The 26299-nt window shown below is 38.7% G+C and overlaps 3 protein-coding genes across 4 annotated transcripts in view; 2 read left to right on the forward strand and 1 right to left on the reverse strand.

Moving 5' to 3' along the window:
* Positions 1–368: 368 nt before the first annotated feature.
* ten1 (TEN1 subunit of CST complex) lies at positions 369–3199 on the reverse strand. Its single transcript, XM_037112229.1, has 3 exons — positions 2972–3199; positions 1460–1617; positions 369–1079 (listed from the first exon to the last, which is right to left on the reverse strand). The coding sequence occupies exons 1-3, from the start codon at positions 3058–3060 to the stop codon at positions 928–930; spliced, it is 399 nt and encodes a 132-aa protein (XP_036968124.1). The 5' UTR covers positions 3061–3199; the 3' UTR covers positions 369–927.
* A 17-nt stretch (positions 3200–3216) lies between these two features.
* acox1 (acyl-CoA oxidase 1, palmitoyl) lies at positions 3217–22243 on the forward strand. 2 transcript variants are annotated; one of them, XM_037111050.1, is made up of 14 exons: positions 3217–3465; positions 4981–5140; positions 7606–7766; positions 11385–11492; positions 11609–11728; positions 11882–11997; positions 12808–12977; positions 13525–13687; positions 14588–14778; positions 16032–16211; positions 16591–16696; positions 17696–17839; positions 18417–18623; positions 20060–22243. In XM_037111050.1, exons 1-14 carry the CDS (start codon positions 3357–3359, stop codon positions 20108–20110), a joined length of 1986 nt encoding a protein of 661 aa, XP_036966945.1. In that variant the 5' UTR covers positions 3217–3356; the 3' UTR covers positions 20111–22243. The 2 variants fall into 2 exon arrangements, with proteins under 2 accessions (XP_036966945.1, XP_036966942.1); XM_037111047.1 differs by lacking the exon at positions 7606–7766 and adding an exon at positions 9670–9830 and having other exon boundaries at positions 3218–3465.
* A 1539-nt stretch (positions 22244–23782) lies between these two features.
* LOC119026487 (inactive rhomboid protein 2-like) overlaps positions 23783–26299 on the forward strand; it is a 33239-nt gene continuing 30722 nt past the window's right edge. Inside the window, exon 1 of the mRNA XM_037110931.1 lies at positions 23783–24031. The gene's annotated coding sequence lies outside the window, so the exon portion shown is untranslated. The remainder of the gene's footprint in view (positions 24032–26299) is intronic.

Consider the following 26299-nt stretch of genomic DNA (forward strand, 5'->3'; position numbering starts at 1 on the left):
CATGGGGTCGCGGGGTGTTGCTGCTGGAGCCAATCCCAGCCTTGTCTCAGGGTGAGGGCAGGGCCCTCACTGATGAGCAATGTGGGGTTCATTATCTCGTTCACGGATACTTTGACATGCAGCTCAGCCCTGCTATAATAATATAAACATTTCCCTAATTTAAGATGGACATCTTCACGTTAACTGTCCAACAGTCTAAAATGCTATCATGGAAGATGAAGAAATGCAGCATATCTTCACATCTGAGGAGCTTTGGTCAGAAAATAAATGGAATTTCAGTGTGAAAAGCAATAACAATAATTCATTAGCTATCAAAATTGTTCATGGTGGTTGTACAAAACTATTGACAGATGAAGACTTTAAGCTCCGGAGTGAGTGGAATATAACCACGGTTTGGTTTTTATTTATTAGTTCATTTTGCATGATCAATACATGACATATCAAATGTAATCAGTTTAAAGGGCAATTTGCAGGATATCAGATCAAAAAGTTACATCAAAAATATAAAGATATGAAATATAAGAAATGGTAGCATTAAAAAATATTATAACCCTTCAACAAAAGTTATGTTTTCATCTTTTTACCAAGTTATCGGTTGCCTCAACATTAAGAAACATGGCTGAATAAATTCTATACTCGTAATCTATCAAACCAAAACATCTGCTATTGGTTCTTCGACCACTAATGAAACTCTCACATCAATCCATTAATCTGGGGCTTTAATTGTCAAACATCGACACCTGGACAGATGAAATGCAGGAAACTGTTACGGTCAAAGGTAGACAAATAGTCATGTGAGAGTCCTCAAGCTCACTTGAGCACACACAACAGCACTCCAGTGCACCTTGACACACAGCTGAACCAGCAGCTTTTAGACCCGATACTCAACGAGGAAACCCTGGGAAGCTTGATGGGTGAAGACCCTGCTCAGGTTACATGTGCAGGTTGTACAGCATCAATCTGTTTGTGCTCCCTCTCACTGAAGAAGCTTCTTTGCTCATTGATGGCTTTCTGAAGAAGGGCAACATTTACGCCATCAACACAGCTCAGCACACGGGCACGGACCATTACCCCAACCTCTGTAAGACAAGAAAATAAGGGAGGTGATCGAGGCAAAGAGTCTTGGATATATTTAAATAAGCACAGTGATCAAGGTTTAATCAGAGGAAAGCAATTTGTTTATTTATTATTATTGATTTATAATAAACAAGTTGTGACCTCCAAGTTAAATTTCAACATGTCCTTAAATCTGCTGCAAGATAAAAAGAGAAAACAAAACGTCTGAGGAATGATATCAGGTCCACGCAAAATGATGAACCAGATAATTGTATATACATCTACTCTAAATCATGTAAGAGTGAATTAGCTTCTATGAATTTCTTGTTTGGCCTAATAATTATTAATAACCCTGATACAGTTCTCAATCTCCTGTCAAACAAATCAGAAAGTCTTTCCTTACCATCAGTATTTTCTATCTCACCAAGAACTATGTACTGGGCCCCAATTATAGGGTTAAAGGGCTCCACAAATAAGGTGTGGACAACCACATGGTGCTCCTTTGAAGCATGATGAGCTGAAAGCGTAGCCCTGGACTCCTCAGGCTGGTAGCAGGTAAGTCTGGAAAAGTGAACAGGTTCAGTGTCCAAGTCAATCTTTTCTTTTTAAGGTGTAGTCTTAAATTGGGTGTTGTACATGATTACTTTATGGAGTACCCATACTGGAAGTGTTGTTCTAATGTGATGAACAGCAAGTTGGTTCAAAGATAATGTGTGACTTTGGTGGACAATAAAGTTCTGTTCTATTCTACAAAGATGGCAACAGCAATAGCAAAAAACAGCACTAATTATTTTGGAGATTCAATGTAAATGGTTTCTTACCCATCTCTAATCTCCCGTTTATCTCCATTGTTTGAATCAATTGGTTGGCAGTTTGTGGTCTAGCTAACACTGGCAACATTAGCTAATGTTGCTACGGTCAGCAGAACATTGCTGACACTAGCTAGAATATATTAACATTGCTAATGCTAAATAGTGTTAGGGCAGCACAGTTTGCTGGCTGCATCCTGCAGAAATGAGTCACTTATGCTTTTGTTTTTTTTTCCAGACTGGCAGCTGCCAAAACTGATGATCAATGATGTACCACAGATACTGCATGACACCAACAACATTATACGACTGGATGACAAAACCCTGGTCGAAGCTGGAACCGACTTTCAGAAATTTAACACAATGATATGATGATGATGATAACATGTTGATAAAGGCTCTCAGTCATCCATGTCACAGTAATTCACAAGTGCTGTATCTTAGGCAACTGGAGGTGTTTCGGTTTCTTGAAGACGTTTCACCTCTCATCCAAGAGGCTTCTTCAGTTCTAACTAACTGGAGGGGAGTTGCAGGCTTTTAAACTCTGTGTGGGAGTGTCCTTACAGAGTCATTAACAATTTACTAAAAACTTCAGTTCAGTAATTGTGTGGTAAAACACTTGGTGGTGACATTTAAATCATGTGACTGCAATGTAAGTTGTTTAGAGCACACTTCAAAATTATTAAAGTGGTGTTGATCTGTGAAGTTTACCTCGCTGAACAAAACGTGTAATTATCATACTTGTATTTGCCACAGAGCTTAATTTCAGTGTAATCAAAAACCCAACCCAAAAATCTAATTGGGTTTTTCCTGAAGGAACCAGGGCAAAGCTAACTTCTGGGTTAGCCTACAGAGATATGACAACCCTACACCACTCTATTGGCATAAGGGTAAGTATTATTATTCATGGGTGAAGTTTCCCTATAAAGTTGTATTCTCTCCATTTTTAAGAAGAAAAGGGATTTGTTGCTTTCTTTCAGAGGCAAACTTTTGACAGACTTGCACCAATTTGCCATCTCATATTGCAGAAGTTGCCTTGTATCAAGCAAATTATTTTCCCAGTCAGGTCTTCAAAACTGATGATGTGGGTCACAAACAACGCTCACCTGCCAAATGTTCTCACTGACTCTCCTTCCTGCACTGCTCCAGAGTTTATCTCCCAGGGGAAACGATAAACTGCAGCTGCGGGAAGCATTACGGTAAAGTTATAAGGCGTAATGGACACGAATATGTAAGTTTGACGCCGCTGAATAATGTGAGTAAATGTGTGTCAGGAAGATGAAGTGTTGAGGAAGGTTTGGATACTTCCGGGTACACGTCACGTGACGCAATAAGCCCCGCCCTCTCGACCTCTCTGAGGCTGCGTAACCAGCTTCAGGAAGAGGCCGTGAGAGAGACACCGTCAGGCTGAGGTTGCTGCAAGAGGTTATAGAACAAGAGTCCCATTAAACTTATTCACGATACATATCGATTTAAGTCAGATACAGAGCCATGAATGCTGATATTCTAAAAGAGCGGCAAAACGCCACTTTTGACGTCGAGAAACTGACCAACATTTTGGATGGGGGCCCAGAATTCACTACAAGAAGACGAGAAATTGGTGAGTTTGAAATGTCTTCTTTGCCCGATTGAGTTATCGTGTTTGTTAAAACTTGTTTTCGTAGTAGTTAGAATTGCTGTGAAATGAGATTAGCTAGGTATAAAAAGGAGCTAACACAACAGTGGTTTCCTCGGCTGTTTACTGTGCTGTTGCTAGCAGCCCTTCTCTACGCGGCCGCAAGGTAACGTCCTGATGTGAATCAAACTTTTTTCCTTTTTTAAGTTTCCCATCCCACATGATGTCTGTAATGTGCTAGTCATAAAGATATGTATGTTGGAGTGATTTTTACATGTGCCAAAGGGGAAGTCGGCTAACGTGTATTTGAGCAAGCAACCTTATAGCACTTGTTGTCGTCAAATTTTATAGTCCAGTTATGTCATGTTTATATTACGGGTGCCTTTCAATGACGTGTGAACGTGAATTTCAACTTAGAGAGCTCGTGCTACTTCATCTCTATATTCTGTATGCAAAACACACGTAAATAGAGAACAACATGCTTTATGTTCCGTGATGTGTGGGCGGAATTCAAAAGCAATAAACCCAATGACTGCTGTCTTGGTTACGATCAGCTTATGTCATTTTGTCTGACCAATAGTCCAAAACCCTAAGATATTTCATAAACGATAGTAATGCTAATAATAACGTTATTAAACTTTATTTATATAACGTCCAAAGTGCTTCACAGAAAAAAAGAAACATCAGATAAAAAAGTAAATAATACAACAGTAAGATTACAAAACATGATGGGAGCCAACAAGGTACAGTTAAGAGTAAAAATATATTTCTAAGAGGTTTATTTATCCAATAACAAGCAAATGCAAGCAAGTGAAGACAGGACACGTGATGTACAGGAACAGTTTACCGAAATAGACCTGAGCAAGGATGGATAGGAGCAGAGACTGATTTCAAAAACAGGTAAACAGATAAAACTCATGACCTAAACTTGTTTTTCTATGATTTTAGAAGACAACATTAAATAAGCACACTGTGAAAGCTGGTTCCCTACATAAGCCTGTGGATGACTTTAAATGATTTAATACCGCTGGCATCTGAATTTTGTTGTGAAGGACAGTCAAAAGGATGTGCACCTCAGTGCCTCATCTCAGTGCCTCTCTCCCCTCCACTAACAGAGAGCAAATGTAGCTCAACTTTGTTTACAAATGGGCCGTGACTAATGACCGTCTTCCAGAACAACACAGAAGTTCCACCGAACTAAGTTCCACCGAACTAAGTTCCTAGTGGCACTGTGCATGGTGCAGTGTTTTTTGCTTTGAATATCTCCATGAACATGCAGCTATATTTGTTAAGAAAATAGATTACATGAATCTTCTTACTTGTATCACATTTTCAAATGTTGATACACACAAACCTCTGCACATTTTCACAGATGGTACACAGATATCAGTAGATTGGCAAATGTCCAGATGAACATAAAAATATGCAGGTCTTGACGTTATTTGCAGTTGTATAGACTAAAAGATGCCTTTCTGATGCAATTTCCATTATCCACTGTAGAGTCAATGGTTCTCAACGACCCAGACTTTATGGAGGAGGACCCAAACTTCCTGTCCCGCAGTGAGCGCTATGACCAGGCTGTTAGAAAAAGTGCCCAAATGATCCTGAAGCTCAGAGAGTACGGCATTGCAGACCCAGAGGAGATCTACTGCTATAAGAGGTATGTGGTAAAGGAGTTGATGTGTGAGGCCAACAGTCAACTTGTTTCCACTTCATAGACCCAGATAGGTGTATGTGATTGCAAGGCTGAGGTAGAGCAGCACACACACAGTCAGATCCGTTGTTAAGAGTGGTTAATACACATGTAGGTGGTGATTCAGCCCACAGGGAGTGTAACAATGCAGACTCAGAAATATCAGAAGAGTAAGAAAGTTATATATCTAATGGTAGCCATCAACAATGATGCATGCTTGCTTGTCGCTCTGATATAATAAATGTACATGTACAGTTCCAATAATGACATTTACAGTTTGTTTAGCCAAAGTCATGACTGTAATGCCCCCATGCTCTGACTGTACTTTATGGCAGTATTCAAAAAATACCTGGATTTTTTGTTCACTTTTGCATCATTACAGTAAAAATACGAAATGGTGTCATGATGTAGTTTTGGCACCATGATACAAGCACAGCAATAATAATGGACTGTTAAATGAAATGTGTGGTGCTTTATTATCAGTATTATGTTTTTAATCCCTGCAAATGGGCCACACATGGTGTACCATTTTATGTTTAACTGTGATTGTATGAAACAACAAAATAATAGGACTTAGAAAATTGATTGTTCAAAATAAGAATATAAAAAATCATTTAAATTTGTCTTTGGAGGTAATATGTAATATAAACTGTAGCTTGAACAACTATCCGTATGAGTATACGTGGATCAAAGTCATATGGAGTAAAGTTCATTCAAGATTACCACTGTGTCAGAGGGTGTGCAAGCTCGTGGTTTTCACAAGTTGTGCAATGTGATACAATGTGAGAGATCACCCATTCAATAAATGCTAGTTTTTGTTGAAAACATCAGACGAAGGTTAAATAGTTCAAAAAAAGTTCATCTTTGTGATACAGTGCAGCTGGTGAAGACTAGCATCTGTAATGCAGTGCAGCGGTTGATCAGCCGATGTTAGATCATTATCACTATATTTACTGTCATACGTGATATTTTTCACAATAATGAATATCGAACAGCTGTGTGATTCGTCACATGTGGTGCTGCGAAATTCCTTAAACCCTGAAAAAGTCTACCTCTTTACCAGCACCCAAGCACTGCCAGACCATTACATTCCTCATCTTCCATCAAGCACCATTCCACCATCTTTTTTTTGTTCTGTGTCACCCAAAAGCTTGGTGTGATCCAAACACCTCAAACTTATATTTGTCTGTCCACAGCACATTTTTCCAGTCCTCCTCTCCAATGTCTATTTTTTTTGCCAGTCTAAAGCTTTTCCTCTTACTGGGCATTTTCAGATATATTATTTTCCTCCAACTTCTCCTTCCGTTGTAATAGACCTTTTGTTTCATTGAAGTTTCTTGCGTAGACCCAATTTCTTTGAACAAGAATAAACTGAAGCAATTTTTTGTGTGAGGGCACATTTACACTCACACAATCAATACCGTGCCCTAGCAGGTTTGACCCCCAAAGTCCAAGCCTATATGGTTGCTCATGTGCAAGCAGAGGCAATGGTAGGCAACGTAGACATGAAGGATAGTCATGCATTTTACGATTCCTTGCATGATCAAGAAATCCAGTAATGTGAGAATGCCGTCTAAGACTAAAAGGTCATTAAATAAGCCACAAAAAAGTCAGTATAGTTTGTCATGTTCTTTGTGTAAGATGTGATGTCACAAGTACAAGAGGTAATCCTGCTCAGGCCTGACTGCGGCCTAAGCAATATCAGTGCAGGCCAGCGGGGGGCCGGGGAGGAGGGACAGTCATGCTTCTCAACTAATCAACTAGCCTAAAGAAGAACAATGTTTTTGCTTCTTTAATCAGCAAAGCAGTTTGCATATGTTTTTTCATATATGGATTGGGTTGAGTGATTTATTGATTGATTAGCCTTTTAACATCACAAAATTTGTTAACACAATGTGCCATTGGACAACAGGAGTCTTGGCTGCTACAAAATGTCCTCTCTGTACACCTATGTAGATAATCTATTAAAAACATTATCAATTTCCAACTAAAACTGTCATCTTTTGAGCAATGATGTATTTATAGTGACTGACAAAACTAACACACTTGGATTCAGATTATCTGAAATCTTGGTCAACTTTTGGGGTTTTGGTCCTGCACTTGTGTAATTAACCTGCCCTCTTGACAGGTTAATGATTGATCAAATTGCTTTTGACTCTCATATGTACCACCCATCCTACAGATTCCAGAACGAAGCTGAATTTGGTACTTCAACCTGGGACTTGTTATTTGATCTTGTTAAGTTACTTGTTTAACCACTGAACTTGACAAAACACGGAATAACTTCTCGGACAGCAGAGTGCCAGGTCCAGACAAGAACACTGAAGCGAATAAGTGGGATGAACTTCACCCTCTGCCACAAAAATCCATAGCATATTGAGTCACCAAATGCATCACAGTCTGAGTAACAGCACTGCTTTCCCTTCACCTAGTATGGCTATTGGACCCCGACCTGAACCCGTGGGACTACACTTTGTCATGTTTCTCCCAACCCTGTACAACCAGTGCGAACCTGAGCAGTGCAGGAAATGGTTACCTCTGGCCGAGTCCTTCCGGGTCGTGGGCACATATGCCCAAACTGAGATTGGTCATGGTCAGTCTTGAATTTAGCCCGTAACTTATTTACTTGTTATTCAAGGCCCTCAGACACTACTTCACTGTGCTCAAAAGCACAAATTGCCATTTTTCAGTGTTAAGCCAGAATTACATTTGGAGCAGGAAAAGATGCCACTTTCAGCAGGTTTGGAAAACTGCTACCAGGAGGTGAACTCTGGTGAACTTTTGTATGTGTTTGACAGATCCAAATCAGGTAGAAAATTCTAAAGTAGTTGCATGTGTGTCCTAACAGTTGTGCTTATGTGTGACATTTTGTTCTAACAAGAGATGGTAATCAGTGAGTAGCAAAATGCACGCACATGTAGCTGCACAATTAACATCACATCACTAGTGGTCCCTTAACCCGTCAGAATTAGTAGTATCCTTTAATAAGATTAGTACGTTTTGTCTCATTTGTTTCAAAACATACTCCCACCAACATCCGGTAGTTTCGCTGCTTTCCTACTCACAACTCTCTTATCCCCCTTTATGTAATGATAATGCACTGGTGATCAGGCTCGTGCGCATCTTAACTTTGATTGCATTCCACTTGTTGCAACTCTTTTTCCAATTAATTCAAATTAATCATTAAAGTTTTTGATTGTCTAGTCTGTCTTTGGTTCAGCTATCGACATCTTGAGTGACCAGAGAGAGTTTTTTGTTCTTGTTCTTTATCTTGCATTTAAAGCCAAGTGAAGTTATATTAGGTGCAGTAGAAATACATATTCTGAAAGCCACAACTAGGCTAGGAGTTCTAGCTTCTGAATGTCTCTTTGTAATCTAAAAGGCTAACAAATCTGTGGTGAGAGGGAATGTAGGCCAAGGCAGCTTTTGTTTGTTGCTTTGCTGTAACAAAGCCAAGAGGACGTTATAATGAATTTGTATTTCATCTGTGCAAAGCCACACTGAAAGTTCAGAACTGATGGCTCTATTTTTTTATAGGATAGGATATTTTTGTAATATCCTACAGCACATGATAACGTCACTAAATGGTGTGTTTTGCCCCCAGACCTCCAATTTACAACCAAGAAGAACATTGATTTGGCACATTTGTGAATTGGATTAAAGATTGGGCAGGTTGATTTGAAAAAAAAAAATATATATATATTTCACCCCACACCTGGAGAACATTACACCTTTTTTTATCAAAGAATATTGCTTCTGGGATTTGGATATTGGCACTTAGTGAGATTGGGTTTTTGATAATTTTTCGATTTATTGTCAAACCCTACCTAAAAACTTTTTTAAAAAGTTGAACATATCTGCCAAGACTTATAGTTCAGTGAATGTCTTTCAAACTTCATGTTGCTAGGCAAGTTTAATATCCAGGTAGTGAAGATGGCAAGGTTGATATTTGACCACTTGGTGTGAAGAAATATAAGATGCAAATAAATCCGATGTTTGTTTGATACAGAACCTTTTTTGCTTTGATTTGATGAGTTAATGGTCAGGAGTGGTGAAGAGCAGAGACCAAACTGAGAACAGGCACAGAAGAAGACAGCGTACTTTTTAGCAGGAAAACTTTCTTTGCTACGGCTGCCAAAGACAGATGCATGTAATGTGAAAAGGGGGCGTTTCAAGCCAAACGATGACTGTATGATTAAATTAGCAGCTCCAGTATGCATGATATGCTCACAATCTCTTTGTCTTTGTCATCTCTGTCATTACTGCTTCCTTGCACAACAACTGTCTTCTTCCTTCCCTCACTTCTACTTGAAATTAACCATGTCAATTTTGACACATAATAATTCCTCCTTTTGGATTTTAAATAAACTTCATTTGTCATTCTCTCCTCTTCCATCTACACTTACATGGGTTTAAACTTTCCGTCTTCCTCCTTGCCTTTTCTGCGTCACCGCCTGCTTTTCTTTTCCATTTTGCCCTTATGTTGCGTGGCCTAGTACTGTGCACCTCGGCAAACCAGAGCCCTTGGATCTCCATCTGGGAATGTTCCTGCCCACGCTGCTCAACCAGGCCAACCAAGAGCAAATGGACCGTTTCTTCATGCCCTCCTGGAACCTAGAGATCATCGGCACCTACGCTCAGACTGAGATGGGCCACGGTAAACTGAACAGCCCAAAATATCAGGCCTGTTAGGACTTGTCACTTAATCATTTCCAGTGCCAACAGATCCCAAACTCGTTTAGTAATGATGGTGTTTACATAGGTAATACTTTAACCCTCCTTTTACCTTTGGGATGAGACTCTAAGTGCTATATTGTAGGCAACTGGATGTTAGGGCTAGGTCACCTAGCCCTCTGAGTTGACCTTATTTGACTTAATGTGAACTCATGTGACCTTGATGACTCTGTAAGGACACACAGGGTTTGAAGCCTGCAAATCCCTCCCAGTTAGTTGAAAAGAGCTGAAGAAGCCTCTTGGATGAGAGTTGAAACGTCTTCAAGATATTGTCCAGTCCAGTTGCCAATGATGTAGCACGCAGAATTACCATGACTTGGATGACTGAGAAAGTTCATCAACTCTAAATAAATGATTGACTTTTATTTTTTGCTGAAAAGTGTTCAAAGTTCATTTTGGTGACTATTGGTCTTTTACTCTCTCCCACATATGTAACATATATATTAACAATTATAGCACTTACAGAAGCGGAACAACTCTCATTTTTTGGGGGGGGAGAAAAAAAAGTTTTGATGCAAGTTGCAAATTGTCAAGGGGCCAAACGTGTTTTTTCACTTTCACCCATTATATTAGATGCTTTTGAGATAATGTTTTAGTTTGCATGATTGATCTTTTAGTATTATAGGAGCATTTGATTAATTCTTACTGTCTTTTCACGTCACTTTGAAGGGGCACTATGAACTTTTTGGAGGAGAAACTGATCTCAGAATTTAAATATTTAAAATATTATTACAAAGCAAAAGAGTTTGAAATTGTGTTGTCCTTTAAGTTCAGTCAAGAAAATTAAGAAATTGTTTATTTAGTTTGTTGAGGCATTAAAACAAACATCAATCATAGAGGAGCTTTGTCTTCTGATAAAAGTGTTTTTCCCCAAACTACATAGTGCACCTTAAAAGATGATTCTTAGTCATGTCGTTAGCAAGGCCACTTGACAGATTTAACACAAAATCAGAATTTCAAACCTCTGTTATGTTAACCTCCTGTCCTCGTGTTCTTCTCCCTGACTTCCATCCCATATCCAATATTCCTCTGAGGCAGACCTTCCTCTCTAACCCTCTCTTACTGATGCTCATTGTGTTTTAAAATGCAGCTCAGTCTAGCAACACACAATCAGTTTGAATTGACAGTTCAGACTAAAAGCAGATGGCATGCTGTAGATGCAGCATTAATGGAATGATCTTTAAAATATGACTGTTACACATGTTTTTAGATCTGTCAAACACCTACAAAGTGCACTGCTTTCCTCCTTTATGTTGGCTTCATCCATTTTATTTTTATTTTATTTAAAAGAGTTGAGATGCAAATGTTTTTGCAAGTTCATACTGTCAGGGGCCAAACATGTTTTTAATTGCTTAATCTTATTGTCTGTTTTTAGTTTTGTGCTTAGTAAAATCATTCATTTATTTATTTTATTCTTCAGCTTTGTACTCTGTATGTGTGTGTTCCCTGCATGTGTGTTTGGCGATTGTCTCTCTAGGCACCCACCTCAGAGGGCTGGAGACCACAGCCACATATGACCCAGCCACACAGGAGTTTGTGTTGAACAGTCCCACAGTCAGCTCCATCAAATGGTGGCCTGGAGGACGTATGTATATTCACGCCGTCACATCGCTGCAGTTCCCTCTTCAGGCTGAGAAAATCTCATTAACGTCTGGAACAAATTTTTTTTAACCGTCTCGCTCTCTTTCTCTCTCTTTCTAGTTGGAAAGACCTCAAACCACGCTATAGTTCTAGCCCAGCTCTACACACAGGGAAATTGCCACGGTTTGCATGCTTTCATTGTCCCCATCCGGGACATGAACACACATGTACCCCTGCCAGGTAACAACCATCTGTAATATCTCTCTAGATAGTGTGTTTTTGAAAAAGTTAGCCCTCAGTTACCTCCTTTCCTGTCGTTGCATCCCATTTTGTACCTGTGTCATTGTTCTGAATCGTCGGCTTTCTGTTCCTTTTTACTCTTGTCTTTCTTAGGTATTGTTGTTGGAGATATCGGCCCCAAGTTCGGTTTTGATGAAATTGACAATGGCTACCTGAAAATGGAGAATGTTCGAATCCCACGGGAGAACATGCTGATGAAATATGCCAAGGTGACTGGATGTAATCTGATTTGACAGTCTCTCTTGTTGACTGTGTAATTGCACCAACATGTACACTAAAGAGCTGTTAGTGGTTTCCACCACTTCCTGTGTGTTTGCCACCAGAGGGTGTAACACTTGCTGTTTTTCCTGATGCTTTCATAGCAAATACCTGTACTACTCTGTTTACTTAAACTATGGAAGGATTGTTGCATTTGATTCACAAGTTATGTGTCAAGCAAACGAAACAAATGGGAATGATAGAATTCCAAAGCTAAAAACTAAAGCAGAATAATTAACACATGTACTGCACATCTGACTTGCTGTCCACACCAAGAAAGATAACCATGAATATATTGTTTTAAAAATCTTTCTAATTGCAGTGTATGGTGGAGTCAACACCACAACTACAATGACAGTGGGGAGCAATATAGTTAGGGTCACTGTCATGCAGAGTTTTTCATAAATAAATCTTATCTTCACGGGACATAATGTCTTTGTTCACTTTGTAGGGAAGCAGATAACTATAGATATTTGAGTATATATCTCTTTTATGGAGAAAAGCTGATTGTTCATTTGTCCAAAAATATCATGATTGAGCTTGGAGGAATAAACTGTGAGTAATGCAGTCTGTTGACTGTTGAATTATGCATAAACGTATTTCTTTAAAACACATTACAATTCAAAAGCTGTTAAACCATCATGAAGGGGTGATTTATTCTCTGGCTGTTGGATTATAATTGTACCAAAATTAACAGAGTAGATGTTGCATTTTGAGTTGATGTACTGAAGCAAAATCAACTGATTCTGTTTCTCCACTAGGTGGAGCCAGATGGAACTTACATGAAGCCACCAAGTACCAAGCTGACCTACGGCACCATGGTCTTCATCCGCTCCATGATTGTAGGAGAGTCAGCCCGGGCCCTCTCCAAGGCCTGCACCATCGCCATCCGCTACAGTGCTGTTCGTCACCAGTCTGAAATCCGTCCAGGGTTAGTAACTACAAAGTGAATTCCTAAAAGCACTTCAGCAAACAGCTCTACATACATTGCATAACTCAGAGAGGCTGCAAGTAAAAAGAAATGCATACTTAATTTCATGCATGACAACCAAGTGACAGGGTTCAAAATGAGATTTTACTTCATTAGAATTTTTGGAAGTTGTGTGCTCCTGGGAAAAATCTTATCAGTGACATTTATGAGGAAAAGTCTCAAATAACAAATTGTGAATTGATTATTACATTAACTCAGTGGTAGACTCCCACCTAGAGTTCTTGAGCAAGGAAACAAAAAATGTTTGATTTTCATTGTGTTTGTTCCATATGAACATGGATGGTTTATACAATAAATATATGGAGCAGATTGTGTACTATGTGATAAGAAGAAGGCCAATGTGTCAGAAAAGTATGATACGTATAATTCCATGTTTGGGTCTTTGGTCAGTGTCATAGGATCACTTGCTGTGTCCCCGAGCATCAAAGGGAAGTACAACCTTTAGGGAGAAAATAAAAACTCAAACCTGTGTGTTTCTGTTTCACAGAGAGCCAGAGCCCCAGATCCTTGACTTCCAGACGCAGCAGTACAAGCTCTTCCCTCTGCTGGCTACAGCCTACGCCTTCATTTTTGTCGGCCAGTACATGAAGAACACATACAGTCGCATCAGTGGAGACATCAACCAGGGGGACTTCAGTGAACTGCCCGAGGTACTGACTGTTCATAGGACATTAATTCTTCAAATTTAGCACTACAGTTATTCTGCTATATACTGATCATACTGGCCTTGAGCCCTCTGTCTGTGTGGCTGATTATACTCTTTTTACTAACTTTACTTACGAGCACCATTTTGTTGCCGTACATAACTGCTAATGAAGTAGTGAATAACAATCATGATATATATTAACCAGCATACTATGTACTAAATCCATACCTCCTGGCCATTACAGACAGTTTTTCTAATCAGGTCAGTGTACTCTTTTCTAACAAAGCTCAAGACCAGTGTACTCTTAGAGAACCTTTATGTTATCAGCATTTATAACATTGTTTATTTGTTTGTCATACGTACAAATCAGTTGCTTAGTTTACAGTGATCTAATTACAGCTATAATGACAATTTCTAATAGAAAATAATCTGCTTTTAAGTCCATAAAGCGCTTGCGGGGTGCTGGGGATCGTCAAGATGAACAGTTGGGTTTTGATTGACTAATTGATTGATTAATTGCTAGGGAGGTAGCTAATTTAAGACTACATTAACAGAGGGATGATAACAAGATTACAGTGTGTAAGGTGATTAAAGCACAACTTTCACAAGCAACAATCCGCATCCAGCCAATCTGCTGCCACAAATGGTCTTTTTACCAAAATAAGCCACCATGGGGAACACAAGAAGGCACAGAACGTGGCTTCAATATAGAGTGAAAATGCCAAAGAAACCAGTCGTGGCTAATTATAGTGAATTAATTTGTAAAGAATAATGTGGACTATTGTGTATACCATTCTATATTTTCAAAGCCCTTGGTCATATTGTTTGTTTTATATTTCGTTCCGCCCAGTTTTTAGGCTTTTGTGAGGCCGTTTTCACACCTTCTTTGCCCTCTATTGTACAGCTCCATGCCCTGTCTGCAGGACTGAAGGCCTTCACCACGTGGACAGCCAACGCTGCCATTGAAGTTTGCCGCATGTCATGCGGGGGCCATGGTTACTCTCGCAGCAGCGGCCTGCCGGACTTGTACGTCAACTTCACCCCTACATGCACCTACGAGGGAGAGAACACAGTCATGATGCTGCAGACTGCACGGTAACTTGTCACACAGAGATATGACCACATTGTGACACCTCGAAAGGACACTTTGGTTTTGCTTTAAATTGCAACACTTGAACTTACAGGAACTTGCTATTCACAAGATTTAGTACTTGAAACCCCCCCTTTTGTCACACATGCAAGTGACAGAGACCTAACACATTCAGCCATGCACCCACTCATCAGCCCTACCGTGCTTCAATTACAGGAACCACACCCGCACTCCTACCACAGCAAAACCAAACACACATATCACATATTCATATCCCTCAGTGACAGCTGTGTTGGTATTTTGTATCACTGGTAGAGGTAAGATCGGGCCTAAAAAATCCAGCCCGACCCAGCCCGAGCCCGACCAATTAACTTGATTTGCAGGCCCGAGCCCGAAGCAAACCCGAAATTTCATATTTTATTTGTGAGGACTCGGGAGGAGGAGGGGTGATTTATGATAACAAATTAAAGCCTGTCTTTTGTAACGAAATCTAAGTTAAACAAGACTGTATAAACATTTACGTCTTTTATATTTCTGTGTCTGCAGAGGTTACATTAACCGACAATTTTCCATCATTGACGGATTTTTTTAAGAGTTGACGGGAAAAATTTAAGGCCGTCCGTCATTTTGACGGGTTGAAAATTGGGCCATAAACCACAGCAGCAGTACGTCCTTAAGAATCTAGCGCGGCACTTTAAGAGAGAGAGGCAGAGAGACAAAGAAGAACAATGACGGGTGGATAATAGACAGAGACAGGAAGGAGTTCTTTGAATTGTCATTGCAAGAGTTTAGTACAGTACGTGTTGTGATGAGGCGACTTCTGTTTTTTTGCGGACCACGGTCTCTCGTGGCCAAAACTACTCACGGCCTCGAAACGCCTCAGCGCACTGTGATGTTAGCGTTACACATCGTTTTAGTATACATTTTTATAAACATATATTTATTAAAAAAAAAAAGTCAGCGAGAGAGAAGCCCGGCCCGACCCGACCCGAACGTAATGATTGACATTTTAGGCCTGACCCGGCCCGAAATTCGGGTCGGGTCGGGCTCGGACTCGGGCTTGGGCTTAAGATCTTACCTCTAATCACTGGCACTGTAAAGGTCAGATATCAGATTTCAGAACCTGGTGTTTGTCTTTTAAAGGGGTATTGCTTATAAAACAGATTTGCAAGAAGTTTGTGACATGCACAACTACTTGATGAGCTCATACCTGAACATGAACCTCTCCTGTGTGCTTCCGCAACTTTTGCCTGTGCAGATACCTGGTGAAGAGCTACCAGCAGGCTAAAGCAGGCCAGCAGCTGAGTGGCATTGTGTCGTACCTGAATGAAGCAGACCACAGGAGGGTGCAGCCCCAGCCTGTCAGTGCTAGGCCAACAGTGGTTGACATTAATGACCTGGCCAGCCTGGTGGAGATCTACAAACTACGAGCTGCCATGTAAGAGATGATCGCAGTAGATACAATATCCTATTTACGATAACCTGTTTACACTCATAGGCATTTTCGGATGCGGATTGTTGCGTGTGAGAGTTGTGCTTTAGTAACCTAACACACTGTAATCTTGTCATCATCCTTCTGTTAATGTAGTCTTACACACTTATTTTATTTAATTGTATTTTCTACATTTTTAATTGGACATATTGTGGAACTTATTCCATCAAAGACGGCCTCTGTTGTATTCAAAACCCCAAATCAAATATAAATGTGTGTTGGCATCCTGTTAAAGCTTAAAAATAACAAGTGTTTTGCTGTTTTTAAATGTGTGTGTGTGTGTGTGTGTGTGTGTGTGTGTGTGTGCGTGTGCACGTGTGTGTAGTCTAGTTGGGATGGCCGCTAAGAGCATCCAGCAGGAGTTGCAGCACAGGAAGAATCAGGCGGACGCCTGGAACAACAGTGCTATTGACCTGGTCAAAGCCTCAGATGTAAGTTTAGTTGTTTGTCTATCTGTGCATCGGAATTTCCTTATTTAAAATTTTAACCTCAAGGCGGTCCAGGTGCACAATGCCAAAAGTTAACAAAACTGGTAGCCGACCATTAAAAAGTGAAATCTCTTGGGCAACAGTACACACAATTTAACCCTCACTAGTGTAGCCTCCGTACATTGAAAATGAAATGGAGGAGGGGAAACGACACTGCATACATACATACATACATATGCAAATACATCTTGCCTCCCCATTTGTGTTGCCATTGTTGTCACCTCAGAGAACTTCTTCCTAAGTAGGTGCAGATGAATTTGAGTTTACAAGTAGAAATTTCAACTTCAGGTGATGTTCCATTGTACTTTTGCTAAAAAGAATTTGGAAATGTCATCATTCATTCATTCAATCACTGATTTGTTTATTTATTTATTCATTCATGTTTACTTAATTTCATGAACTAAATATTCCTGATTTTCTGTTATGCATCTGTAATCTAGTTGTTTTCTGTAATTGGCACTGACATAGAAATGTTTTTTCACATTAACCAGCGCCCTATTAACTAATGAGAAGTGCGTCAGAAGTGCACACAGGCTCCGCATTATCGCCGCAACGTAGGCTCGCCTTCACGCCACTTTTTTTTTGTTCACACTGAACTGAGCAGCTACAGAAATTAAAGAGGTGTGACGTGACACATCATGACGCTGGAATCTGTGTGTTTTTGTTCAAGATGTTTCCTCTTTACCTGTTAATCTACACATGTATCGGCCTAATGTTTATAATCATATGAATGCTGTTACAATGTGATCGAGATCCTGTCCCATCATGCATTGTGGAAAGTGACAACGTTTGTTCCTCTGAATTACATAATTACATAATCGCCATTAGCAAATACACACAGATGGGCTGTACTGTGCATCTCCTTCTTCAATCTTATTCGGTCCCCTTCTGACTTACTTGTTATTCTTTCATTCATTTGCCCTTCTGTTGTTTTGCTTCCAGGCCCACTGCCACTATGTTGTAGTGAAGCTCTTTACTGACAAGCTGGGGGAGATCGGAGACACAGCAGTACACTCAGTGGTTTCAAGCCTGGCTCTGCTCTATGCCCTGCACGGCATCACAGTGAATTCTGGAGATTTCCTACAGGTCAGAAAAAACACAATATATAATACATGCATATATAGTCATTAGTTAATCTTGTTGCAAGTGTTGCAAGCATATTGTGCAAGAGGCTACAGTTATTTGCATTCGCTGTACTCTTTGTAAGTCAGAATCATTGTCTGCTACCATATGAAAAACGGCGACAATCGCCTCTTTGTCTCCGAGCATGATCAAGGGGCTCTTTGTTTGTTAGATGTGTATGTCTGGGTGGCTGTTGCCTTTTTGGTGTAAAATAAAGCACATTAGATTTAGTATTATCAGTTAGGCTTTAAAGGGGAATTCTGTATGTTTTATTGATGTGTATTTCTAGTATATTTACATTTTTTGTCATTTTGGCAATCTAGATGAGGCAAAAACTATGAATACTCACCGTGCAGGATTTCAGAATGAAACATCTCCTTGAATAAGACTTGCTGGAAACAAAAAAGATCTCAATATTCAACAGAAAGATCCCTCAATCATCTCAATCATTAACCTCACCCAATCAGTGGCAAAACCCTGTCTCCACACTGTTTGATCCAGCAACGTGTTTTCATCCACATCTATATCTGCTGTATTTCAGGCTGGACTGCTGAGTGTTCCCCAGGTGCTGCAGATTTCTATTCGTATCAAGGAGCTGCTGTCTCAGCTGAGACCCAATGCTGTTGCACTGGTAGATTCCTTTGACATTCACAACAAGAAGCTGAATTCCGTCCTTGGACGATATGATGGGAACGTGTATGAGAACATGTTTGAGTGGGCTCGCCGCTCACCCCTAAATGCCACAGAGGTCAGTCAAAGTGATTTAATACTCTTAATCCTCATGGCCGCTGCTTATAGGCCACAACATACCCACGTTGACAGCAACAATATAGGGAGTTAATGCTTAGTGCTTAGATCTAAATGTTAAAGCAGATTAAAAAAGAAGAAGATAAAGACATTTTGAGCAAAACGGAATCAGAAATGATCAAACTGAATGATTTGGTTTCTTATAGCTTTGGTTAGTTCACAGGCAGGTATAAGCTCCCGATGACGCTCATAATTTGATAAACCAGCATAAAAAAAACCCTTTAAAATCAATACATAGCTGGAATTGAAAAAAAAGAAAGAAAAGGTTGCAGGCTGAGCTGAGTGTGCCTGCTCAGAGGTTTAGTATTTAAGAATTTTAGTTTAAAACATTCTGACATTAACAGAAATCATCAACAGTGTGTGAAGAAATGACAGTTTTGATGTTATGTTAAAGACGTCTATGTACTGTGTTAAAGAGATATATGGTGGAGTTAGCATGCTAACCAGCTAGCCCCAGGCTGAAAACCTCTTTCTGTCAGCAGTCCAAAGCTCCTGTGCTAGCAGTGTAAACACCAACATGTCCCTGGTAGTCTTGCTAGGTGCATGACTAAGATAGACAGAGTCATATAAGATTAGATCAACTCTTTCTGAAGCTTGACAACCAATCGAAAATAATAAATGACAACATGTGACCATACCAGTGAACTATTTCCGGTCTAAATCTCAATGCATTTCTATTTTCAGATCTTCTTAACTTCTTAATCTGTAAGAGAGAAGCAGTTTAATATAGCAGAAGTGTTAGAGTGATTAATTTATTGTTTAGGGTTAATAAATAATGAATTATGGTAAATGGATACTTAATTAATAATTGGATGTATATAGTATAACATGAAAACTGGCTAACAATAAAAGTTTTGGACTTTCTATGTTGGACATAAAGCTTCAAGGTGAAAAAAGCTCCATAATGTTTATTTGTGCTTATTGCTTTTTGTGTTTTAAGTAGAGAATCAGTTCTAGAAGAAAATCCTCAGTCAGATCCTCGGCAGTGATTTAGCAAAGTTTCGGTTTGTGAATAGAACATTTTACACATAGAATAATGAAATTAAGCACCATTAACTGATAACCAGTGTTTTCTTAAACATTTTTCGGGCTTCCACTCGTAACCCTGTGTAACATTACAACACTATTATCTGTCGGTAATTCCACTGGGACACTGACTGGACCATGAATTGACCTACACAGCAACTGTTTGAGTTTGCATTATTTGGACTTTGGCTTACCACAATCATTTGGATATCAGAGGACCAACTACAGTATGTAGAAACAAATCATGCACTTCCACTGATGTGGTCAAGGAGGCTGTGTTTGTGTGTTATGCTTTTTTTTCCTGTGGTCTTTTCAGCTTTACCAATGCTCTTTTACATCTTTCTTCCACAGGTTCATGAATCTTTCCACAAGTACCTGAAGCCTCTGAGGTCCAAACTGTGAGCTGACCCTTTCACCTTGATTCCTGGCCGTGACTTTTCAAGTCTGTGCACATAGACACAACACTAACAATATTTTATCAACCTTATGATGATCTTCACTCATGATCAACTAGTGTTGAAGGAAGTTAGCCTCCCACTTTGCTTCATGTGGTCAAGTTGAACACTGTAATCGGTCTCTGTATACTGCTGGAGCGATGTTGACTGAATGTTTGGGTAATGAAGTTATGGTTGATAAAGAGGGTTAATGGAAACAAGGATGGAAACTCACCTATGAAATCACATTAATTTTAGCCCAAAAATAGCTTTTAAGAATGAAGTACTTTCAGTTTTAGATTGCTGTGTTATCTGCAGAAAAAATCCATTGTAAAGATTCTTAGTGTTTGGTTTCCCCACATCTTTTCTCCACGTTCCACTGCGTGCCTGATGACTCCTGTGTGCGAGACGGTCAAGATGGTAATGCCAAAAGAACAGAATGTTATAATGAACGTTATGTAATGCCGGAGTGTTTTATATTTGGAGCAGATGCATTGTATAATCAGTTTTGGTTGTTTCCCCTGACTACAGCACGTTCTTTGACAAGAAACGGTCATAATAATTATTAATGAGGCATTCATGCATTCACCTTTATCAATTGATGTCAGCATCTAGAATGAATTGTGTAAGGTTGGAGCAACTTCTCTCGCTCATTATTCCATACCCTTAAATTTCGTTAGACAAGAAGCCCAGCAAATAAGAACAGAGGTCCAACAGAAACACCTGTGAAGATATAAAAAAATATTTCTTTATGAAATACAGTTTTGAAAATGTCAATAGACAAAACCTGTGCTTCAGAGCTGTAGAAGATTACTTTGCCTTAAAAGTCCCCATCAAACTTTTCTTTACAGCCTTAATGATTTTAGCATCAAATAGTCTCCTTCTTAAGGCTAGAAAAGGTTAATGTTGGTAGTTTCCAGAACCGTTGAATTCATGTAACAATTATCTGTAATGCAACCAAGTTTATTCCACAGAGGTATGACAATCTCCCTTTTAATCTCTGTCCTTTCAAATCTCATATTATCATCAAAGGTTGAGCGACTACTCTGTTGAATCCAGTAACCAGTACAGATAACATAAAGAACAGAAATGTGTCTATCTGTACCTTTTGATGACAGCAAAATCCTCATTGGGTAGCTGAAGTTTATTAATTCAAGTTTATAACAAAATATTCTGTAAATAGCTCTCATATTCTTGTGACTGAAAACATTGATCAGAGGCTCAATTCTGAGGCTGTTCTGTAAGTACTTTTCAAACAGATATCTAGTGATCTCTGATCAACCCTTTCCAGCAAGTCCAACCAATTTCCTGTTCAAGAACCACCGATTTCCTGTTTATTTCCCGCCCTTTCAGAGTGTCGGTACAGATCAGATGATTTTCTACTGGTTCATCCCTAACTGTCACATTTCAGTGACATATATGTTATTACATGATTCTACTCCACTTATAGACACTCAGCTGAGAGCAGAGAGCCCCACAAAGAGACTTACCTGAGATGAAATTAACCACTTAGGGGTGACTTGTTATATATTCCTTAATTTCTAAGAAAATGAATGGTTTCACATTGTCCACATGCTTTTTAATGTGTTTGTTGGACAAAAAGTGATGTCAAGCATGTAAAAAGGCCACATATGCACTGTATATGTGAAGAAATATTCTCCCTCCCTGCTGTGTGGGGTTGATGTATTATAAAGAAGGGTCGAGACCCCAGGCAACTTCTGGATGGATTCTTTTTTCTTTTCTTTTTTCTTTTTAATGAAATACATTTCAAACAACAAACTTTAAACAGATCTGTTGTTAATTTGTCATGTTCAAATCGTGCTGGTATAATTGTTTCTAATTTGGGTATGATTGTATTTTTTTGCAAACTCATTATTTTTCCCTAGATAATTCTGTTAAGTTTCTGTTATTAGAGGGTTATAAAAATCTATTCTAGATTGACCAGAACTACTTGAATTAAGAGCTTTTGTGACTCTAATAACACTACAATAAAAAAGAGAGCTTTAATCAAAAGCCTCACTGATCTGAAAATATCTGTGTGATAATCATGTGCCTAGGGAAGATGTTTTTTCTAACAAATAAAGAATTGTCTCTCATGATATTTTACTTTCTGTATTCATTTGATTTCTAATCAGTTTAGGCAGGACAGGCATGTTTGGAGGTGTTTAATATATATGCATAATGCATATTTGTCATATTTTTTCTGCTTGTTTTATTAAATAATACTGCTTTTTTTCAAACAATCTGAACTGAATGGTTGGTAAATAATTTGACCTGTAATTATATTAATAAAGTAATAATAATAATAATAATAATAATGCAGATGTATTGTGTTGATTCTGGGTTAACCAGCTTGAACTAATTTTCCAGGTCACTAGAGAAGTCAACATTGGAAAACACTGCTTCAGGTTCAGTATTATTAACATACTAAATGTATCTGAGGAGCTTAACATAGCATTAACATGCTGTACTGTAAAACCACATGAATACTTGCATCACCTTTTAACCTCGCATCACACTGTGGAAGAGTCAAAGAATACACCAACTGGAAATGCATGATTATTTAAAAATGACATTGCTACAATATAGCAAACATTAAAATGTCACTGATCTTACTGCCCACATGATCAAAGATCTGATTACTAGAATGTTTAGTACTTTTAAGGCTGTGAAAACTAATGATGATGTTATGAGAAAAGTCCTCCTGGACCGAGTTTGAGACTAACCCCGTTTAACAAACTAGTGGACCTTTTTAAATTCTAATTAAAGATGAATTAGGGGAATTGCAGGATCCAGCATTTATTTTGGCTTGATCCATCCTAGGTCAAGATATCTTGGGCTCTGCTGCAAGATATCTCATTGACCATTTTTCCCCTTTTTTTAAAAATCTGTGTACTACTAAATTGCTAGGATACCATTTTAATTAAGTACTCAAAAGCAGCTTAACAATAACAAGAAAAAGGTACCAAACTTTAGACATAACGATTACATTTATACTAGGGGTGTCACAATATTGCAATTTTCACAATTATATTATAAAAATAAATATCATATAGTCTTTATATTACCAGCCCTTATCTGAACAATTTCAACTGCTAACATTGGATTTAGTGTGTGCTGACAGTTTCCATTTGACATTATTTCTCTTCATTTTATTCATAAAAAAGATCATTAAAAAAAGAGGTATGTTCAGGTCCATCAAATTTTGGTCATTTTATTAAGCCAAAAACTAAAATTAGGTTAAAAAATCAATTAAAGTGGTTGAATCTCATAATATAGTATTTGCTAAAAAAAAAAAAAAAAAAAAAAAAAAAAAAAGTGAATGATTTTTGCTTTCCTTTGCTTCCATACATTTGAGACAAACGGAGACCGGCTGTCCATACACGGAAATATCTTTAGAATTTCTATAAAGTTGTACAGTAATGAAGACAATTATATATTACAATTATGTAGACAATGGGTTGGTAACATTGGAAAACTCATTAATCAATACAATCGTTCTAGTAAGCCTAATTTTCCCTCTAACGCACTGACCAATTGCATGAACTGCACAGAAACTTACAGCACGGCATGCTTGCGTGTCTGTGAGGGAGTTGATCACTAACTATTACATTTGATTATTGAACTGCACTGTGTCAGGATTGTGGTCTCCGCACGCCGCCGGGCGTCGGAGGGGTTGGACCCGTCCCAGCTCGCCTCCTCTGTGGATAAGATAAGTCGTAACTCCGCCCCCTAGCTCCTCTGGAGCCGCAGTCAAGGATGTTGGAAGAGAGAAAGAGGGAAGTAACGTTTGTAGTGACACACGAGCGGACAGTAGCTTACAGTATCGTAGCATTTCGGACATTTTCCCTCTGCTAATGAACATTAACCTCACTGTTTCTTCTTGGAGGTGAGTTGAACAATACTTTTTAAGACCTAGTTCATGTGTTTGTGTTGGTAAAAGTAGCCGCTGACTTAAAAAGTGGCCGGGTCAACGGCTAATATCGAGTTTTCAAAATGAAAACATCTTCAAATAAAATCACCGTGTATGAGTACTTTGACATAAGGGGTTACAGTGTTTTGTATGATCCGAGCAAAGTGCTATGTTTTTTGTTTATTGTTTTTTTTTTTTTTACAAAGGACAAGAAACACCGTTAATGACAGTTGGGAGGCTAGCTACCACCGCTCGTCCTCATGTAACGTCAGCCCAGCCTGAAAGCATGCCGCGGCAAGCCCTTTGTTGCTCTCCCCGCCGGGACAAATACCATTATTCATCTCAGATTTCCCTCTGTTACCCCCTGAAGTTAATTATGGTCGCCATGTGCCGAGAAATTCATTTGTTGCTCATGTTACACCCCTCCCATTTGTTTGTTTAAAGACTGTAGGAGGGAGTGTTCACACACACGCACACACACACGCACAGCTCAGTAACTACTTACTGTACAGGTTGTTTACTGGAAAGAGCAGAAACGTTTCCGTTTTGGTGTAGATACAATCAAACTCTTTACTTTCTTTTTGTTTAGATTTACACAATGTTGACTAAATTAAGGACAGCCCAGCTAGTCACAAACTGCTGCTTGAAGGTGCACTTGGTAGCTTTTTAGTGACTATTCTGGGGATATTGTTTTATATTCTCAAAACTGTGGGACTTCACTAACTCAAAACACAGCCTGTTTTGATCTGATGTTCACACATGTAAACATATGGCTTAAAAGTACCACTGGAGTTGCAACAATCACTAGCCTATTAATGGATTATTTGTCAACTTCAAGGGACACGTTTTTTGGAGAAGGAAAACAAACTCAGAATTTCAATATTAATTAGGTAATAATACATTGATTTTTGTCCCATAACTGAATGAACAAGCTTTTCTGAGAACACCGTTTGAAGCTAAAAAAGGATATATAAACAGTGTGAAACCGCGTTGTCCATTTTTTTTTTCAGATTTTATAAAACAACTAAAATAATCGATATTTTATTGATTTATGTTTTGTCTTCTGCTAATCCTTGTAACAAGAGCACTGCCTGTTTGTTATTTAGGCCAGTGAAAAAAGATGCACAATGCACCTCTAAAAGTTACTGCTATGCAAAATCTACACATGACTGTTATCATCTCTATGAGAGTTTACTTCCTCTCCACCTCCCAAAGACTTAGTCTACATAATCCTCCACCAGTGTTTGTCTAATAGCAGTTTTCAGAAGGGTCTGATAGGATAAAACCTCGTTGGATGTTTCTGTGATCTGAGGCAGAAATATCTGGAGATGTCCTTCACATAAAAATGGCAACACCTGTTTTAGGAAAATCATTAGATTAATGGACTTTTCAGTTAATTTGTAGACAGTAAATGTATGTCAGTGTTACTCAGCACAGTTTATCTCTTGCTACCATTTATTGTAGAGGTGATGACTGATTGGTTGTTTCATAACAGTGGTGTAGTGTACAGAAATTTCAGGAGTGAATGGTTCAGTATGTAGTAGTCTTTTTCTCAGGAGAAATAGCCTTCTGACAGTTTTAACTGTCACTGACGTGTCTAAACTTGTATAAAGCTACATCAACGTATGATTAATATTGAAATTATGTACAGAGCACTGTAGGCCATCATAGAAGTGGGCGGTGTGGACAAAATGAACATTCATTCATTAATCGTCACACCTTTATAAGTAATGATTTACTGATTTTTTTTTTAAAGTACAATAAATGTTCAGTTGTGTGGTGTTGTTATTCTAGTCACACTCATTTAGGGGCAGACCTAAGGTGCGAGTCACACAGCCATGTGTTTTCAGATGAACTGAATCATGGGAATTTACAGATCAGTTTCAACATTGCTGTTCTTTTTTAGGTAATTACCATAAGAAAACAGTCACAACGTCATTGTTCATTTTTATGTTATACCATTAATAAGAGTTTAATACTTAAGTCTTTGAATTAAATTGTTTACAATGAAATTTGCATACTTTACAGTAGTTTTATTTAGTAGTATTTCAAAGGCCCTATCTGCATCTTCAGTAGTGCTGTTATACTTACACTGTAAATGTAATTTTACACTAACAATTGTAGTTTTACTAATGTTTTTTCAGGGGAATGTCAATTTAAATAACAACATATCCAACTTAATATTTAGCTTGAAGCAACAGTAGTCTTCATGTCACCTTAACTTGAGTATCCTCTTAGGTCATT

This window comes from Acanthopagrus latus, chromosome 1 (assembly GCF_904848185.1).
Source record: "Acanthopagrus latus isolate v.2019 chromosome 1, fAcaLat1.1, whole genome shotgun sequence".
Lineage (NCBI taxonomy): Eukaryota > Metazoa > Chordata > Actinopteri > Spariformes > Sparidae > Acanthopagrus > Acanthopagrus latus.